We start from the raw sequence: 20,433 nt of genomic DNA on the forward strand, positions 1-20,433 counted from the left end.
AACCCACTGCTGGCTCACTGGCTGGTCATGGTTCCGCCTCCAGCACTTTCCCCATGTTGACTCTCAGTTTGTGTGGCACTGTCCCCACGTCCTTGGATGTGGCTGTGAGAGGTTGTTTGGGAAATCTATAGCATGCCCTGATGTTGGTGCTTCCTCCCTGGAGCCCCCTAGTGACTGGTTTTTCTTAAATGGTGACTAGAGTGTAGGGCAGCATTCCTGTTTATGGCAGTGGGGAAGTACACATCCAGTACCTTCATACTCCCATGGAGGAAAAAAACAAATCCTTAATTGCAGAACGAGGAAGAATCCTTGAAGCTTGAATGAAATCTAAAAAGTAGGTTAAGGACTGACGCTTTCATTTTAGGCTATACCCATTTGTGTCTAGTCAAGAAAATGGAAACCATGCTAAGTGTTTCTAACAGAAGGATTTCACATGGAATAGGTTATATCAGTGTCCATGTCTGGGACCACCAAGGGGTTTAGCCAAAGCTGGTATGTCGATGGATGTGCCTCTGAGGGTGGTAGGGGAGCTAGGCTGGGAATGTCCCAAGAGCTGGAGGCTGGAGCCATATTGCCCAGTAGTTCTGCTAGAACAGTGCCATCCTGAGCTGAAAACACAAGGAGCCAATGCTCCCTGTGGGCTCTCCCTCTGGTCTCTCTCGGGTGCCCTCGTTGGCAGAGCTGAACAGAAAGTCAGCTAACAAGGGAGTCTGGGAAATGTAGTTTGCAGGCTTCCAGCCCCAGAGCAGAGTGCAGAAAGGATGCTGAGAGACAAGAGACAAATTACCAGTACATGGGAAACAGAGACCTTTCTGTGAACTGACATCTTTTTAGGCATCCAGTTCAGGCCCAGGTGAATATCTAGAGTTCCTAATTCCTAGACTGAGGACGTTTTCATTATACCCCATGGCTGCTTATTTTAGGAAAGTGGGGCTATTGGACATACAGTTGAAACCATACATCTCACTGTTTTCCATGCTGTTGTGGTGGTGGCATCGGTGCCCTGCGAAAGGGTTTGTGGTGTGATGGTGAGGGTCTGTGTGTGGAAAGCCTGCTCCCAGCAGCAACACGTGTCTCCCCCAAGGAGACAGACTCATGGTGTTTTCCAGGCTTTCATGAGAACCACTTGATTTTCATTCTTCTATCCTATGTGAAACGTTATGTATGTTTCACGGCTTCAACAGCTGATTTCATGTACAGTCATGTTTTATGTTCTGTCATGTTCGGGATTACAATATTCCCCCCTCTGGAATGTTGGAGGGGTAAGTTGGGATGTCAAACAGGAGGGACAAGCTACTCCCTCACTCTTCTTGAAACTCTTGTTTCTATATTATTTTAATTTATTTTTGCATGGTTGAGGATGACCTTCGAGATGTTTGCTCATGCCCTCTGCCCAGTAAGGAATTTCAAAGGCAAGAAGTTGGTTGATGAGCGTCTAGATGAGAGGTGCTGATAGATGGAGAACATGAGCAGCTAGGCCTTGTAGAGAGTGTAAAGGCATCCAAAGTTCCCTGTTTGCTTCAGGCAAAGTTTAAAAATGAGTATTTAGACCCTAATTGTGAGCCACAGTAATAGTAGTGTAATGCTAAGGGTAGAAATCAGACGAGTAGCATGATTTGGATGTGGTATTCTATATCTGACCCTGTGTTAGAGGTTGAGCATGCATCCCTTCATTATTCCCTACATCTGCCCTAGGGGAGAGGAATAATTATCACCTTGCTCTCTTAATGAGGGAACTTGCCCATGGTCACCCCTGATTCTTTTTTGTTTGTTTAAGATTTTATTTATTTATTCATGAGAGAGACAGAGAGGCAGAGACATGGAGAGGGAGAAGTAGGCTCCATGCAGGGAGCCCCATGTGGGACAATCCCAGGACCTCAGGATCATGACCTGAGCCGAAGGCAGATGCTCAACCACTGAGCCACCCAGGTGTCCCATGGGCAGATTCTAATTAGCTCTGTCAGGTGGTGGAGCTGTGAGCCTCTCATGACCAGCTTTGCTACCTCCTTAGGTGGAGGAAGTGCCTCATGGGAGAGTGTAATTCTAGGACATTTGTGTGAAGTACCCTAGAAATTCATCTTGATATTAATGAGGAATTTCAAAGAGTCTGAAAACATTGATTCAACTAAGTATAATTCTTGAATTCCTACTATACTCTGGGCAATGCTCAGCAGGCACTGTGGTGCGTTCAGAAGGTGATGTTTGGGCTTCTGAGCTCACTGTCAAGTCCAGCAGGCAAGCCTGGACCCATGTTAGATTGCAAAGTGGATGTTAATAGCTGCAGAGTTTGGAGGTAAGCAGGGGATTTGGGGAGTACTCCAAGCCCCTCGAGGTTGGCCAACAGGATCTCCCACCTTAACAGGCCACAGAAGTGCTCTCAGGCACTCTTGGTGGACCCAGGACTCCAGTCTTCTGCTTGATCTGATCTGAGAGGTTCTGCTGTTCCCACCATTACTTTTGTTTTTCTGGATTTGAATTAGTTTTTTATGTGGCAGGTACAGGGGGAAAAAAAACCCATTCATGTGTCCTACATGGTAGCCTGGGCAGCCTACGCTGAGGGAGCCGCAGACCCCTGGTGCCCTGGGGGTTACTGGGAGGCCCCTCTTGGGGCTTGTGCCATGAGGTGAAGGAGTGGGTCCTGCCTGCTAGACAGCACCCTTCTTATTCCAGAAGCCACTGTCACCGTCTATGACCTTGCATGTCCTTTCTAACTCAGGGCACTTGTCACTCTCCTTTCTAACTTCTGCCCCACTCATGCCCTCCCCATGTTATGTGGGCTGCCAGGCCCTCCCTGGATGGAAGGGCTAACTTGAAGCACACAGTGCAATTTTTGCTGGAGTTCCTTTTGTGGAGGGTTTAATTTTAGGCTCTTTGGCGTCAGAGAAGCTTCCTATCAGATTTGAGGAACAGAATTCACAATCACATTTGCCATAAAACATTGTGGAAAATGCTGCCCCAAGCATCACCAAGAGGCCCCTGTGTCAAGTCCTACTGGTGTTTTGTTAGAGGTCGGTGTTAGGTACACCTGCCTTTCCCTGAGGAATGGTATACTATTGCCCCTTGGCGGAGGGTGAGAAAACTGACCAGCAAGCATGTTTACCTTTAAAAAAAAAAAATGTTTTTCCTGATTTCAGGAAACTCAGAACCAAATTCTAAGGCAGAATGGATGGGTGAGACCATTGGCCCTGGATTCCTAGTCAAGTGGGTTGGTGGCCCAGAGCTAGATAATTTGCCAAATTTTCTGGTGCTTCAGCTTGCTCCTCTGGAGGTTTGCATGATGACAGTTTGTGACTGACACAGTGTGGGCCTCAGAGCCGGGTGCCTGTCGCCTTGCGTTGGGTAACGACTCTGATTTTTATCACCAGAGCTGCCATGCTGACCTTCTCTGTTAAGCATATTTGTGTTTTCTTTTCTCTGGTTGTTAATATCTCTAATTTCAGTCTGTCTATTTTGGGGGTAAGTCACCTTAAATCTTTTACACTCAGAGGTAAATCATGAGGGTGCTTGGCATCTGTGTCACTCCCTGTCCTAGGGTCCCTGATGCGGTGTTCCATCTACTGGCACTGGATCTTATTTCAGTGGAAATTGAGGGAATGGCCATTTTTATAGATTCTACCTTTGACCCATTTGCATGAGCAGATTTGCAGCTCAGAGTTTCCTAAAAACTCACCTGTCAACCGTCAAAGAATCATGCAAGGGATGCATTTCGCACTGAACCAAGAGATCCAGATCTGTCACTGTCCCACCCCAGAGGATGTCATCTTGTGGGGTGGTAGCTCCACCAGAAGACCCCAGTTGCCCCTCACAGTGGACATGCTGACCACCCCCACATCAGTCCCTGATGAGGAGTGATAGCCTAGCTCCTGGGGGCTGTGATTGGGACCTAAACTATAGACAAGGGGAGCACACAGCTCCCTTTCACAGAGACTGTGTTCCTTCATGCTGGCATGGCAGGTGTGACTTTATCAGTCCCCAGTATTCATGGGTGGCTGGTGCATTCCATCCGAAAACCTTCAGATGGAAGACTGCTCCCTAGAAGCAACTGTCCAGAGAGTGTCCTTGGACAGCCCTGGGGCTGTTTGTGTCCATAGGAATAGGGTGTGAAAATGAACGTTCTACCTGAAAGGATTCCTTGGGGGAATCTTATCTTAAAAACCAAAATCCTCTGCACCCAAATTATGGGTTGGGAGGACTCTTTTACCGTTTCAGAAGGTTTCTCTGTGGGCAGTTGTGTTCCTGGGATGGTGAGCCTGGGCTGGCTTCCTCCACCACCTCCTCCTGTTTGCACCATTGACTGTGCCCTTGTGGCTGCCATCTGCCTTTCTGAGCTCTCTGTGGCTCATGCGTTTCCTCCTCATCAGCATTGAGAGGGGGACTTAGGGAACCTGCCTGGGTCACACAGTCAACAGGGACACCCTCACAGTAGCCTCCACAGGCCCCTCTTGTGTCCTGTCTCCATGAAGAATGACAGTAGTCAAGCTACGCCTTCTTGAGCACTTACCATGGAGCCAAGCACTCTGCTGAGGCCTCCAACTGGGATCTGGACAGCATCCTGGTAAGAGAAGAACCGTGATGCTCTCTGCTTCACTGACAAAGCATATGAGACAAATAGAGGGCGAGAGATTTATCACAGGTCAGACAAAACAGCTGAGCAGCCAGGATTGGAATCCAGGTGTTTTGTCTTTAAAACCGTGTCCTCGACCAGTAAGTCACTGCCCCTGCCACCTCCAGCATAATCCTCATCATAATGAAGGTGCCATTTATTGAAGAGTCAGAACATTCTGGGGAATGTAGTATGTGTTCAATGAGCATTTCACTTAATCACTACAAACCAGGGTGATGAGTATGAATATTCATATGACGCTTAATGTCTGTAGCTTGCTCAACATCCCATTGTGGCTCCCGGTTGAGCTAAGCACACCATCTGGTCTGCCCCAAACCACAGCCCTGTTTTGAATTCTTGTCATCAACTCTGTGGCCCTCCAGGTGCAGATCTCCCTTCCCTCTGACCACTGGGGCAACACTGCCATGATCGTGCCTGTGCAGACCCCTCTGCTAGTACTGGAAGGGATTCCTCACCACAGGGCTTAGAAAGGTCTCAGGACGATTGGGTGCAAATCACTGAGTTGGTGTCTCAAGGTGAGAATGAAGCACAGGTGGCCTTCCTCTGACCACAGGCAAATTCTGTGTAGCGTATCATGATGGCACCAAGGGCTTCTGATGGGATTGCCTTTTTACCCTGTCCCTCAAGGGAGCTGGAGAAAACCTGCGGTCAGTGTGGCTAGGTGAATATCCTGTTCTAGAATCTTACATTTCCACTGTACCCTTGTGCCTGGTACAGACATTTGTGTATCTAGACCTTGAATGTGGTGTGTGGGAAAAGCTTATATTTCTGGCTTGAAGGACAACACGTTTAAGTCTAAATCTTTCCTTTAACTCTGTAAGCATGTTGGACACCCCAGGCCTAATTCCCAGCAGTAGCACCCATTTTGAGCTTCTTGGCCTGAAATGCCCTCTGTCCGAGATCTTGAAGGGCCCAATGTCCTTGGGCAGCTGCCCCCCTATCCTCTACTGTGTCTGTTTTCTCTCCTACTTGCCTCAACAGCTGGCATGGGCTTGTTTTTCCTCTCTCTTGGCACAAAGGTGACCTGAGGTCTTCCCTGGAAATGACATTGGTAGACTCACAGAGTAATTCTTCTGGCTGTTGAACTCTCACACCAAATATTTTGTGATCCATGTGTTGTTTTTCCCTGGTAAATAGCTAAAGACTCTTTATTTTTAAACTCAAGAAATATCTGTTTCATACAGAGCTTAATAATTCACAATTGAGATTTTTTTTTAGTTTGCCAAGAGCAAAACTCCTAACTAAAATGACAGTTTATGTGTTTGTTCAGCCTTTTTAGTAGTCTTCAAATTCTTAGAATCAATAGTAATGTGAATATTCTAAAAGCAGCACATTTAGAATGCCCTTTGAGTTTCTTTGTGTTTTTCTCTTCCTCCTCTTGGTCCAAAAAGAGACTTGGGGTATCATACATAAATACATAGAATTTTCTTTTCTTTTCTTTTCTTTTTAATATTTAATTTATTTATTCATGAGAGAGACAGAGGCAGAGACACAGGCAGAGGGAGAAGCAGGCTGCCTGCAAGGAGCCTAATGTGGTACTTGATCCCAAGATCCCAGAATCAGACCTGAGCCAAAGGCAGATGCTCAACCACTGAGCCACTCAGGTGCCCCCTAGAATTTTCTTTTTTAATGGATAATGGGGGCAAAGGGAAACTAAATGTAAGAAAAAAATTGTATAAAGCAAGAGGTTGAAAATCTACCAAGTCATCCCCAACTCCAGCAATGTGCTGGCAAACAAGACCACTGGGTGGACTTGGAATGATCCCTGGTGTCTGTAACAGCAGGAGAAGGCCTGGAGCCCCACTGGTCGTGGTCTGTCCTCATCAGGGTGGTAAGGGCCATCTCCCTCATTCCCACAGTGGCTGGAGACAGCAGACTCCTGAGCCCAGTGTGGAGGGCCCTCCAGATGGCTGCACACCTGCCCAGTTTGAGCTTTGACCTCTCCAGTGAGGTCTGGATCCAGCACCCTTGTTATTCTGAAATTGGCCTTTTTCTTCTTACTTTTCAAGATGCTTATATATAATCCATGAAAAATAGTGTTGACAAACATTGTTAGGGTGTATGTACACAGTTTGTGGAATTGAAGGTCAAAATGTATTAAGGTACTGTTCTCGCCATAGGGAAGGAATGACCCTCAGAAGTGATGGCCGTGGAGCTACTGGCAGAGGGATTGATGACAGGGGTAGGGAAGAAGCAAGCTTCCCTCCACCCTCCTGTTCTCCTCTGCCACAACCCCCAAGAAGGACATGGGCATGGAGAGGGAATACAGGTCCTTGGTCTCTTATCTGCAATTCCAAATCCCGGATTTTTTTTTTTAAATTTTATTTATTCATGAGAGGCACAGAGAGAGAGGCAGAGACACAGGCAGAGGGAGAAGCAGGCTCCCCATGGTAAGCCTGATGTGGGGCTCAATTCCAGGACCCCAGGATCATGACCTGAGCCAAAGGCAGATGCTTAACCGCTGAGCCACCCAGGTGCCCCAGGATTTTTGAAACTCATTTTGTGGAAGCCCTGACTTACCCTGATGTGAGGCTCCCAAGTGTCTTTCTTCACCCCTTTAATTCATCTTACTGTAGAAATAGTAGTGCCTTTGGATAACAGCTTGCTACCCTAGACCTCATTGAAAGTGGTAATCAATATTCGGCATGCATACCAGATTGCTTTGCAAAAATCTGAAAATTCTGGATTCCTGAAACCCATGTGGCCGCAGGAGTTTGAATCAAGGCTTCCCACCTCTTCCCTTGAGTGCAGGGACAGGACAGAGCACTAGAGCACGTCTCTGCATCACCAACCAGCCTAGTGTGGTTCTGGTGTGACAGCCCCAATGAGCAGCACTCAGTGCGAGGAGTGCAGACAGCAGGACAGCAGGCCCTGGGCAGCTGGGAGGGATAATTATGCCATAGCTGCTAAAGAGCCCTGACCAACCTAGAGACCCTCCAAGCAGAAGGACCACTGCCAGACAGGGCTACTCAGAAGAGCTGTGCCCTGTCTTCCTGTGTGGGTTCTGCAGCACACAGCATCAGTTTCATCATGCTCAGCACAGAACCCTTTCCTGAGCTTTCTAGGGTCCTCCTACTATTGTGCCTCAAATTCGGATGGCAGCGAGGAGCCCATTGGCCATGTGTAGGCAGAGCAGGTGGGGGGAATCAGAGCCGAGCCAGGCAAGCCTTGGGTTCTAGGGCTAAAATCACCCAGCACTGCCTAGCACTTGACTTCAGCTTGTGATTGGGAAACAGGGATTCCACGTACCCACTCACTCATCCATCCATGCGTGCATTTGTTCAGTGAATATTACTCCATTCCAAATGTGCCAGGGGCTGGGAACCATGAAGGAAACACATGGGATAGTCGTAGTGAAAATCCTTTAAAGTCTAGAGAGAGAGAAGGAGGGAGGGATAAATAAATAAATAAATAAATAAATACATACATACATACATACAACCAGAGCTTCTGACCATTGTGTTTTACTGATATTTAGTATTCAGGGCACATGTCAACCTGCAGCATTTCCCCCTGGACAACACTGTTTATTAGTTCTCTGCCGTCCATTGGGGAGGGAAAGGCAGGTCTTTGTATTTGAAAGTACTGTGTACTTGAAAGACTGATGCCTGTGCAACCTTTTGTTAAAGATAGATTGGTTGATTGATTGACTTGAGAGAGATTGATTGATTGATTGATTTAAGAGCGAGAGAGTGTGTGTGCCGGAGCAGGGGGGAGGGGCAGCGGGAGAGGGAGAAGCAGACTCCCCACTGAGCAGGGAGCCCAATGTGGGTCCCAAGACCCTGAGATCCTGAGCTGAAGGCAGACCCTTAACTGACTGAGCCATCCGGCCACCCTCCCCCAATGCAGCATTTTGATATGTTGAATGTCCAGGTGCAGTTTGCCCCTTTGGTCTGGGAGCAATGGGCTCCTTTTCTTAGAGACTGCTCAGCTCAAACAAGTTCAAAGTTCACCATCTTCCAGAGAGAGATGGCTAATGTGTCCTCTGGGCCTTGCCAAAACTACAGCTCCTTATATATGAGAACCTGAAAACAGGACACTGCAAAAACAAGTGCTGAGCATCTGCAGATGTGAATAGAAGTTGGAGCTGTAGCACCACGTGGCTCCTGGCTAGTTGCCTGGGAGAATGTGGGTGTGCTCATGACAGCAGAGCCCTTACTTGGGTAGCCCTTCACTTCCACTGTGTTGCAGTGGGAGCAAGGTGATTTTTTGGGGTGTGTTTTTTTTTTTTAAGTTTTTCTTTCTTTATTTGACGGTATACAAACAGGAAGGTGAGGGAGAGGGAGAAGCAGACCCCCAGCTGAACAGGGAGCCCAACGTGGGGCTCGATCCCAGGACCCTGAGATCATGACCTGAGCTGAAGGCAGATGCTTAATCGACTGAGCCACCCAGGTGCAAGGGATATTTTTTTTTTTTTTTTTACAAATTCCGAGTTGGACAGGCCAACCTGATCCAGGCAATAAGTATGTGGCAAGCAAGCACCCAGAGCCCAGAATTTGGAAATCACTGTGTTCCTCCTGCCTTGTGGTCAGAGATGAAGTGGTTGCTGAAAGTGGGTATAGGTTTATAAAGAGACCTCAACAAGTGGCATCTTTCTTTCTGCCCACGTGTAAGGCCTTGCGTTCTGTCTTCAAATGGACTCCTACCTCATTCCACTGCTGAAGCCTAGAAGTCTTTGTGGGAGGTGGACCTGGCTCTGGGCAAGGAGAGAACCATCCTGCAGGGCCAAGACATTCATGTGTTTCATTTTGTATTTCGGTGGCTAATTAGATGACATGTTGCTCCCCCATGCCTTCTGTATTGTGGAGAATTTAAAAGTGACATTTGTGTTTTTCTAAAACTCACCATTTTTTTAAAGTAAATTCTAGTTCATTGTCTACACTTGGGAAATACAGAGGAAAAAAAGGAAAATGAAGATCACATATCCCCTACCACTCATGTTTTAGTTACATTCTACCTAGGTTGGTTGGTTATCTTCTGTTTGATTGTTTGTTTGTTTATATTTATGTTCTTTCAGAGCCTGAAGGTACTTGTGTGCTAAATCTTTGCAATATCACAGCTTAACTGTATATACAGATTTAGTCCTGCTTCTGTCTACATCGCTAAATAATCTTCACAAACGTGCCTTTCATGGCTACAAACTTGTTTTGCCATGGCTGGCTTTCTCTGTGGTTGGATACTTAGATTGCTTTTTGTTTTTCATAATTGTAAATTATATTGTGCAGAGTATTCTCGTTTGTCCATTATGACCCATACCTCAGGCTATTTCAGTGTGCTTTTTGGCTCTGGAGTGATCAGGTCACACTATGAAGCCAGTATGTGCTACGTAGGCTGCATTCCCTACATGGAAATTGTAGCAGAGGTGACTTTTGTCCTCTCCATAGGGGCTAGTGCTCAAAATGGTTATAATAGTTGCCAAGTTTAGGAAGTGCCTTTCTGTTTACATACATTTGGGTCCTGAAAATGGGTGCCATTTGCATCAGCCTTTAGTGTTGGTCAGAGGGGTTTCTACCAACAAAGTCTAGGTCACCCTCACACAGCAGCTTGGCGCACCCAGACACTCTGATTTGGGCTCTAATTGATCACGAGGCCTGCTGATCCACGTAAGATCTGATAGAGAAATCGGTTTATCTAAAGAGTCAGCAGAGGATTACTGATGACCCTTCCCTGTGTTAACCAAAGGGCACACTTGCATCTTGGCTGATGTGTGTGTGTCACACATGTGATGTGTGTCATGTGATCTTCTTTTCTGATTATGTTTTGTTTTTCTTTGAAATGATGCTTTGTGATTATTTATGTTTATGACTCCTCATTCATGACTGTCAACACAGTGGCCAGAGTGCCACCTCCCTGGGTCCCAGCTATCAGCAGTGGGAAAAGCCCTTTCAGAAAGTCTGGCTGGTTCTCTGCCATTTACCTGAGGTGCTTTCTGATCTCTCCCCACTGGGCCTAGGCTTCCTTTTCCTCCACTGACTTTGCACTGCTGTCTGCTTTCCTCTAATGCGACAGGTTTTCTCTTCCCTGATATTCAGTCCCATTTGCCTCCTGGGGCTTCGATGTGCCTCAGCTCTACCTGTAGGAAGTGAGCTCAGGACACCTCCCCCCACCCCGACCCTATGATGGGGGAGGTCCGGCTTCTGGCCACTGGAGGCTGGCTATTCTCAGTGAGAGTCTCAGTAGAAGGCTGCTTCACTGTAGGGTCTTGGAAATCAAAATGCCAAGGACTGCATGAACATCTCTGTTGTTTTCTAGAAAAGAAGAAGCCAAGGAAGGGCAGGCAGTCCCAGGACTGGCGGGAGCGGAGGAACGCCATCCAGCTCACCAACGAGCATACAGTGGAGACCTTGGTGGTGGCTGATGCCGACATGGTGCAGTACCACGGGGCAGAGGCTGCCCAGAGGTTCATCCTCACTGTCATGAACATGGTGAGTCTTGAGTTGGGGTCCTGACCTAGGCAGGCTCTGCTTCCTCCTTGATGAGTGCTCTGTTCTTGTCTTTTGCCCAGCTAAGGAGGAAGCTGGGTTGGGGGATGGAGACACCCACGGCCCCGTGACCCCTCAGCAGAGGGGGTCAGGGGATGCATCCCATGGGAGAGGGCCCACCCACCCACTCTGCCCTAGTGTGTAGTTTCAGTGCCTGGGTCTGCTTGGTGGTTGTGCCCGCCCTGCCATTCCTTACCAGAGGTTTGCCGAGACCTTTCCTAAATGCCAGACCTCCTCCAGGGGGATTTCGAAGTTGGGCGAGTCAGTCCCTGTTCTAAGGAGTCATTGGTCTTGTAGAAGGAAACAGGATCCAACTTGAATGTGAATCAGCTCTTTCTGTGTGCCATGAGGGCTGGACGAGAGTCGGGGGGGAGGTTGTCTGGTTGAGAGCACAGGGAAGGAGCCATAAAGCCTGTGTCTACCTCTCTGGTGAATGGGAATAGCGGGAAGCTTTCACATGATGGGTGCAGGGGGAGGGCCTGCATTCCTCAGTTTAGACACAGAAAGACTTCTGCATGCATCTCAACCCCACACATCCATCCACTCCCCTAACAAGCATTTTTGAAGCCCACTGGCATTGTGTTAAGGTGTTGGGGATCCAGGTGCAAAACAGACCTGGTCCGTCCCTCAGAAGGCAGTGTTATCAGCAGACAGATAAAACCCCATAGAAATATCTGCAGTGACCTCTGGGGTCCAGGTGGAGGGCTGCTGAGTGATCTTGCAGCATAGAGTCTTCAAGGAAGAGCTGACCTTTGAGCTGAAAAGAGTAAGAGTTTAAGAGTTTGCAAGATCAGGAGAGGGGTGGCAGGTCCTGCAGGGGTTGTGGTAGGAGCTACATTTGTGGGAGGGCAGGTGGTGTGACATGGCTGCAGGAAGGAGTGGGTGAGCTCTAGGGGTTTGGGTGGACACTGGAGCGGGGCATTTGGAGAGGGTGTCCTGAGGAGTGGTGCTGCTGAAGTAGGGAGGAGGAGCAGTCCCACAGTTGTGCTTGGTGGGGACTGGAAATGGAGAGTGTGTGGGAGAGAGGATCTGAACCACAGGGCAGGAGTGAGAGCGGAGGAGGTGCTAGCCCTGGTTTCTGAGAAATATGTGTTCTTCATCTGCACAAACCCAAGTTCTCCTGGTGGCTGGTTAATGATGGGTTGCTGTGCTTTGGTCTGCCCAGAGGAAGCCTGGGAGGAGGGCTAGTGGGGCTGACTCCACAGCAGACTCTTTCATCTGTAGTTAATTTCATCTCATTTATTTTTTTTAATTGTCCGGAGCACAAATGCCAGGAATAAACACTTATTATGGCAGCTAAAGTAGTAATGAGGCCAGACTTCCACTTTGATATTTGCTTTCATAATTTGATCGTCAGGATGGGGGCAGGGAGGGGGTGGTACTATTGCCCCCAAACTCCCCCACAGTGGTATGATGAAGGACAGGGACTGAGTGGTCCCTATACTTGGCTTTAATCCAACACTCTTCACTCCCCTTCCACTGCTCACACGAAGAGGTTGGCTGAGGGCAGATCTGGGGCCAACCACATTAATTTGGGATTTAGATATTTCTTGATGAAGCATGCCTAGTAAGGGTGGGGCCATTGTGGTGAAGGGCATTTGGCATGTGTGCACTAATACTGAACCCTTCAGCCTCCTCCTGTGGGGTTTCTTGGCCAGTCTGATGAGGCCAGAGAACAAAGGAAAGCAGAGTTTCCTTGACCCACTTGTACAGACTCTCAGCACTGGGAACTAGTTTCTATTGCTCTAGTGGTGGGCCACCATTCAGCAATTTAAAGACAGGTTATGTTCAGACATTACACCTTGTTATGAACAAGACCACCCTCTGCCACTACCGTCCTTCAATCTCTTAAACCCTAGTTTTGAAAATCCAAGGAATTCTGTTCTTCCTGTGGCTCTTCTGGCAAAGGGATTACTGTTAGGAAGCAAGATCTTCTTTAAACCAGGAGGATGGGAAAGGATTATGGGTGGGATGAGGAGCCCTGTCATTAGACAGGTCTCCAGGTGCAGTGAGCAGGAAGCTGAGGCCAAGCAGCCCGCCTCTCTCCTGTCAGAGTGTTTACTATGATCCTGCTGGATTGAAATGGCTGTGTTTCCCTAGTTTTTGTGGATTTGGAAGGGAATCTGCTAGAGTGGTTGCCACCTTCCTTGCACCATGTTTCTCTCCAAGCTGTGAGAAGTAGCTTTGGGTGGTGACATCCAAGCTCCCACACCCTTCCCACTTTCTGGCTTGGGTCTCTGAGTAGAGACCTGTTCACCCACGCTGTGGATCAGACCCTTGAAGCTAAATCTAGACAGGCTCCTATCCCCCAAGGCAGGCCTGGACACTTGTTAGGGCCTTGGTAACACATTGAAAGCTGGGTGAATTTGGTGTTATGTGTTTGCTTACAATTTTCAAAAGCATCTTATGGTTGTGATGTATGAATTAGGTGTCGTGGCACCTGGGTGGTTCAGTGGTTGAGCATCTGCCTTCAACTCAGGTCATGATTTTGGGGTCCTGGGATCAAGTCTCATATTGGGCTCCCCACAGGGAGCCTGGTTCTCCCTCTGCCTATGTCTCTGCTTCTCTCTCTGTCTCTCCTGATGGCACGTGCCTGAGAGGAATGGAAGGAGAGGATGTCTGTGATGGCAAGCTGGGTTGTGTCTCCTTCTCCTCATACCTGGTGTATTTCATTATATTTCCGTCCTACAGAGGAGATGGAGGCTTGTGGGCAGTGCTGTGGTCAGGGAGCACAGCCAATGAGCAAGTACACAGCAGGGCAAGCACTCGAAGCCAGGGCCAAGGGAGCCCTGTCTCACCTTTCAGGGTCACAAACATGTCTGGGGCCTATTGTTTGTCTTCATCTCCAAAATGGACTGCCCATCATTGTCTCTGGCCTTGGCAACAACTCTGTTCAGACAACAGAGGGTGACTGCAGGAGCTGCCTTGCTGGGCTCCTCATGTTCATTTTCTTCCCTCTTGATTCCTTGCCACAGAAGGACCAGCAAGAGCTTCATCTGCAGAATTAGGGCCTTGTTACTAAGCAGCACTATGCCCTCCTGTGGCTTCCCATGTGGGTGATGGGGAGTACCCCCCCTGTGTTGCACAGCCCTCCCAGGCTCTGTAACTGAGACCACCTGCTTGCCCTGGACATTATTCCCTTCTCCACCTCAACAGTAAACTCCTGCCATGTTGGCCTCTGTTTCTCAGGGGGCCCAAGCTCTTCTGTGACTTACAGCCTCTCTTTGTCAGTAATCCTCCTTATCAAACTAGCTTCTCTATCTTTGCGGGCTCTGGGCAAATGTCCCCTTGGAGGGGCTTTCCTTGCTGACCATCTGAAGAGGCCAACCTGTTTTCTTTATCCTTGCAGTCTGCTTTGTACTTGGTCCTTATCTCAAGTTACAATTCCATATTTATTTGCTTTTGAAGAACCACCTTGATATGAAGAATTTTCTTATGCTATTGAATTTAAGCTGGTATAAATTTAAATTAGAGGGGCCTGGGTGGCTCAGTGGTTGAGCATCTGCCTTTGGCTCAGGGCATGATCTCAGGGTCCTGGGATTGAGTTCTGCACTGGGCTCCCCCAGGGAGCCTGCTTCTCCCTCTATGTCTCTGCCTCTCTCTCAGTGCCTCTCAATAAATGAATAAAATCTTTAAAATAAATAAATTCACATTAGCATATTTACAACTTTAGGATGTTAAGTGTAATCCCCACAGTAACCACAAAGAAAATAGCTACAGAACATATACAAAAGAAAATGAGAAAGGAGGGCCACTTGGGTGGCTCAGTCAGTTAAGTGTCTGACTTGATTTTGGCTCAGATCATGATCTCAAGGTTCATGAGATTAAGCCCTGTATTGAGTTGTGAGCTGGGTGTGGAGTCTGCTTGAGATTCTCCTTCTCTTTCTGCCCCCTGCCATTCTCTATCTCTCAAAAAAAAAAAAAACAAAAATGAGAAAGGAATTAAAAAGCTTCACTATAAAAAAAAAATCACAAAAAAGTAATGCAGGAAACAAGGGGCAAAACAGGCTATAAAGTATATCAAAAACAAATAGTAAAATACAGAAGTCAGTCAGTCCCTCCTTATCAGTAATTCCTTCAATGTAAATGGATTGAATTCTTTAAAAGATCAGCAGGATGGATTAAAATATGTATCTAACTATATACTGTCTGCAAGAGACTCAGAGTTCCAAAGACACAATTAAGTTGAAAACAAAAGGATAGAAAAAGATATCCCATGCCAATAGTAGCCCTAAGAAAGCAGAAGTGGCTATACTAATATTGCACAAAATACTTTAATCACAAGAAGAGATAAGGATACTATATATTAACAAAGGTTTCAATACAGCAAGGAAATATAACAGTTGTAAGTCTTTTTGCATCTAATAACAGACCATCAAAATATGTGAAGCAGAAATTGCTGGATTTAAAGGGAGAAATATATAGTTACATAATAAGAGATTTCAACCCCTCCACTGCCAGTAGTGGATAGGACACCTAGGCAGAAAATATAAAGGAAATAGAGGACTTGGAAAAACATGATAAACCAACTTGATCTAACAGACATACAGAACACTCTACAACAGCAATAGGATAGTCCTTATTTTCAGGCGCACATGGGACATTCTCCAGGATACAGCACATTTTAGGCTGCAGATTAAGTCTCAACAGATTTAAAAGATATCATATAGGGCGACCTGGGTGGCTTGGCGGTTTGGTGCCGCCTGGGGCCTGGTCCTAGGGACCCAGGATTGGGTCCCGCGTCGGGCTCCCTGCATGGAGCCTGCTTCTCCCTCTGCCTGTGTCTCTGCCTCTCTGTGTGTGTGTGTCTCTGTCTCTCATGAATAAATAGATAAAAATCTAAAAAAAAAAAAAAAAAAAAGGATATCATGCAAAGAATCTTCTCCTGACCACAATGGGATTAAGTTAGAAATGAGCAACTGAAGGAAAACTAGAAAATCCACAAACATGTGGAAATTAAAGAACATACTCTAAACCCATGGGTCAAGGTAGAAGTAACAGGGAAAATGAGAAAATACATACAGATGCATAATAATGAAAACACAACATATCAAAGCTTATGGAACTCTGCAAAAGTAATACTCAGTGGGAAATACATAGCTGTAAATGCTCACATTAAAAATAATAAAAGAAGAAAGATTTCAAATCAGAGTCTGCTGCTCCCCCTGCTTGTGTGTGCTTTTTCTGTCAAATAAATAAATAAATAAATAAATAAAATCTTTAAAAAAAACAAGGAAAATCAAGAAAGCCAAGAGCCAATTCTTCAAAAGAATTAACACAATCATCAAACCTGTAGTGAGAGGGACTAACAAGAAGACTCATTACTAAAGTTAGAAACAAAAGTGGGCACATGACTACCAATTCTACAAAAGTAAAAGGGATTATAAGACAGGACTATAAACCATTGTATAACAGCAGATTAGATAAACTTAATGACCTGGATGGATTCCTAAAATCACAAAACTTAGTAAGATATTATCATGAAGAAATAAAAACTTGGGAAGACTTAGAACTAGTAAGGAGATTGAATCTGTAGATTCAAAAATCTGGCCAAAAAAAACCCTGCACCTGACAGCTTCACTGGTGAGTTATACCGAACATTTAAAGAAGAATAAAGGAATCAGTCCTCCTCAAACTCACCCAAAAAACTGAAGAGGAGAAAACATGTCCTAACTATAAGAGGCTGGTATTGCCCTTACAAAGTCTGATGAAGACACTACAGGAAAATAAAACTACAGTTCTTTATGAATAAAAAAAATTTTACCTTGTGATTATTGATGTAAAAAACCTATGCATAATATTAGCAAACCAAATTCAACAGCATATTAAAAGGATTATATACCATGACAAAGTGAGGTATGCCCAGAATGCAGGTATGGTTCAACATACAAAAATCATTCAATGTAATAAACCATATTAACATAACAAAGGGAAGAAACACATAATCATTTCAATTGATTTAGAAAAATAATTTGATAAGATTCAATACCTTTCCATATGATAAATATCCCAAAAACTAGGAATAGAAATAACACCTCAACATCATGAAAGACATATATGAAAACTCCATAGTGAACATCATACTCAAGGGTGAAAACCTGTAAGTTTTTCTTCTAAGATGAAGAACAAAGCAAGGATGCTTGCTTTTACCACTTCTATTGAACATAATACTGATAGCCTAGCCAAAGCAATTAGACAAAAGAAAAAGCATCCAAATAGGAAAGGAAAAAGTAAAATTATCTCTAGTCACAGATGATGTGATCTTATATGTGGAAAATCCTAAAACTTCCTCCCCTCAAATTTTAGAATGGGATAATTCAGCAGAGTAGCAGTATATAAAGCCACCACACAGAGATCAGTTGAGTTCTATACCTAACAAAGAACAACCCCAAAATGCAAGAAAACCATTTCACTGGCATTAGCATCAAAAACAAATACTTAATAGTTAACTTAATAAAAGAAATGAAAGACTTGTACACTAAAAACTACAAAATATTAGTGAAAGAAATTTAAGAAAATGGAGAGGAATGGAAAGACATCCACATTCATGGGTTGGAAGACTTCTTAATTAAGATGTCACCACTACTACCCAGAGCAGTTTGCAGATTCAGTGCAGTCTCTAGCAAAGTCTCAACAATATTTGTCTTTGCAGAAATAAATTCATCCTAAAATGTTCATGGAATCTCGAGGGACCTTGAGTAGCCAAAATAACCTTGAGAAAGAACTGAGTTGGAGGACTCTACACTTCTTGATTTCAAAATTTACTACAAAGCTATAGTAATCAAAACACTTTGGTGCTGGGATACAAGCAAATATAGAGTGAGCTTAGAAATAAACCCCGACATATATGGTCAAATGATTTTCAACAGAGGTGCCAAGATCATTCTATGAGGAGAAGTGTTTGTCTTTTCAACAAATGGTGTTGGGAAAATTAGATATTCACATAAAAAAGAATGATGTTGGACCTTTACCTAATAGAATATACAACAATTATCTTGAAATGGATTAAAGACTTGAACATATAAGCGCTGAAACTATAAAATCCCTAGAGGAAAACACAGAGAAAAAACTTCGTGACATTGGATTTGGCAGTGACTTCTTGGCTATGATACCAAGGCATAGGCAACAAAAGAAGAAATAGGTAAATTGGACTTCATCAAATTTATTTATATTTTTTAAAGATTTATTTACTCATGAGAGATATGTAGAGAGGGGCAAAGACATAGGCGGAGGGAGAAGCAAGCTCCCATGGGGAGCCTGATGAGAGGGACTCGATCCCAGGATCCTGGAATCACAACTTAAGCCAAAGGCAAATGCTCAAACACTGAGCCACCCAGGCATCCCTGGACTTCATCAAATTAAAAAACTTTTGTGCATAAAAGGACACTATCCGCAGAGTAAAAAGGCAACTCGTAAAATGAGAGAAAATACTTACAAATACATATTTTATAATATCTAGGATATAGAGAACTAAAACGCAACAACAAAAGAAACCAAACTGATTTAAAAATTGGCAAAAGCACTTGAAGCATTTCGCCAAAGAAGATCTGGAAGTGGCCATTAAGTACTAGAAAAGATGCTCAATGTCACTGATGATCAGGGAAATGTGGATCAAAACCATAATAGGACTTCACTACCATTAGGATATTTATTATTGATATTTATTTACCTATCTCTCGTAGAGTTGACACATAATATGACATTAGTTTCAAGAGTACAACATGGTGATTCAATAACTGAGTTATGCTCACCAAAAGTGTAGCTACCATCTGTCACCATACTATCATGATACCAGAGACTGTGTTCCTTCTGCTGTACCTTTCATCACTATGGCTTGTTCGTTCCCCTAACTGGAAGCCTGTATCTCTTACTGCCTTTCAACCATTTTGGTTAGGATGCTATAATTTAAAAGTTCATATAATAGCAAGTTGAGTGGATGTAGAGAAATCAAACCCTCGTGCTGTGTTGATAGAACTGTAAAATGGTTCAGCCCTTATGGAAAACAGACTGGTAGTTTAATATATATATATATATATATATATATATATATATATATATATATATATATATATAATAGAATTACCATGTCATCTACCAGTTCTACTTCTGAGTATACACTCAAGGGAAATTCAGGCTATAAACAGATATTTGTACACCCACGTTCATAGCACAATTGTTCATAATAACCAAGAGGAGGAGCAACCCAAGTGTCCATGGATGGATAAATGGATAAGCAGAGTGTGGTTCATACATACTATGGAATATTAACCTTAAAAAGGATGGAAATTCAGACATATACTATAGCGTGGATGAACCTTGAAGATACTCTGCTAAGTGAAATAAGCTGGGCACAAAAGGACAAATGCTGTATGATTCCACTTACATGAAGTCCCTGGAGTAGTCAAATTCATAGAGACAAAGTAGAATGGGGACTGCCAGGCCTGGTGGAGGGGGAATGGGGAGTTACTGTTTAATGGGTGCAGAGTTTCGGTTTTGCAAAACAAATGAATTCTGTCGATGGATAGTCGTGATCATTGTACAATAATGTGAATGCATTTAACGCTACTGAGCCTATACTTAAAAGTGTTTAAGATGGTAAATTTTATATTCTATGTATTTACTATAATTAAAAATAAGTCAAAAAGAGGCTCACCCAGTAATTCTATTCAGCTATATTTCTATGGCACCTTCTAGGGTCTGGGGTGAGAATAGGGACGATGGCCGGTCCCATTCCCATGGAACTCATGCAGTGGGACCAACAGACAGTGTTCCCCACACAAATCAGTAAAATTTGTGTGCAAATTTTATCAACTGCTATACAAAGCTCCAGGCACTAGCAAGTGGACGAGGTGGTCAGGGACACCTCCACAAGAAGCAATGCTCCACCTAGAAGGGATGAGGCACTAAAGAGCTAGACAGTGGGGGTCAAGATGGCATTTGGGAGGCACAGAAAGAGGTGGTTTCTGCTGGGTGATGGGAAAGGGGCGCAGTGAGAGGTGTGCCAGCTGGCCAGCCTCACAGTCTCCTAGGCCAGGGAGGGGAGAGTGGGCTTCAGTACCGCCTGTGTGAGCAGATGCTACCGCAGAGGGGTAAGCAGAAGAAGGGCATGCCCTGACTTGTGTTAAGGAAAAAAAAAAAAAAAACCCTCTGCTTGACACTAGGAGGGAAAAGCCACTGGCAAACTGGATCTTAAAGCTGGCAGTGGGCTACAGAGTGGTCCTCTGGACTTGGCTTTGTCCATTTTCCAAATGAGCTGTTGTGCCTTTTTACATATGTATCTTGGTTTTCCTGTGGTTGGGGGTGGCAGTGACACAGGAGCAGGCATAT

The 20,433-nt window shown here is 45.0% G+C and overlaps 1 protein-coding gene across 1 annotated transcript in view; it reads left to right on the forward strand.

Moving 5' to 3' along the window:
- Positions 1 to 20,433, forward strand: part of ADAMTS17 (ADAM metallopeptidase with thrombospondin type 1 motif 17) — a 326,151-nt gene that overhangs the window by 49,793 nt on the left and 255,925 nt on the right. The window contains exon 4 of the mRNA XM_025436907.3: positions 10,877 to 11,049. Within this exon, the coding sequence (XP_025292692.1) occupies positions 10,877 to 11,049 (173 nt within the window). The remainder of the gene's footprint in view (positions 1 to 10,876; positions 11,050 to 20,433) is intronic.

Source organism: Canis lupus, chromosome 3 (assembly GCF_003254725.2).
Source record: "Canis lupus dingo isolate Sandy chromosome 3, ASM325472v2, whole genome shotgun sequence".
NCBI classification, from domain to species: domain Eukaryota; kingdom Metazoa; phylum Chordata; class Mammalia; order Carnivora; family Canidae; genus Canis; species Canis lupus.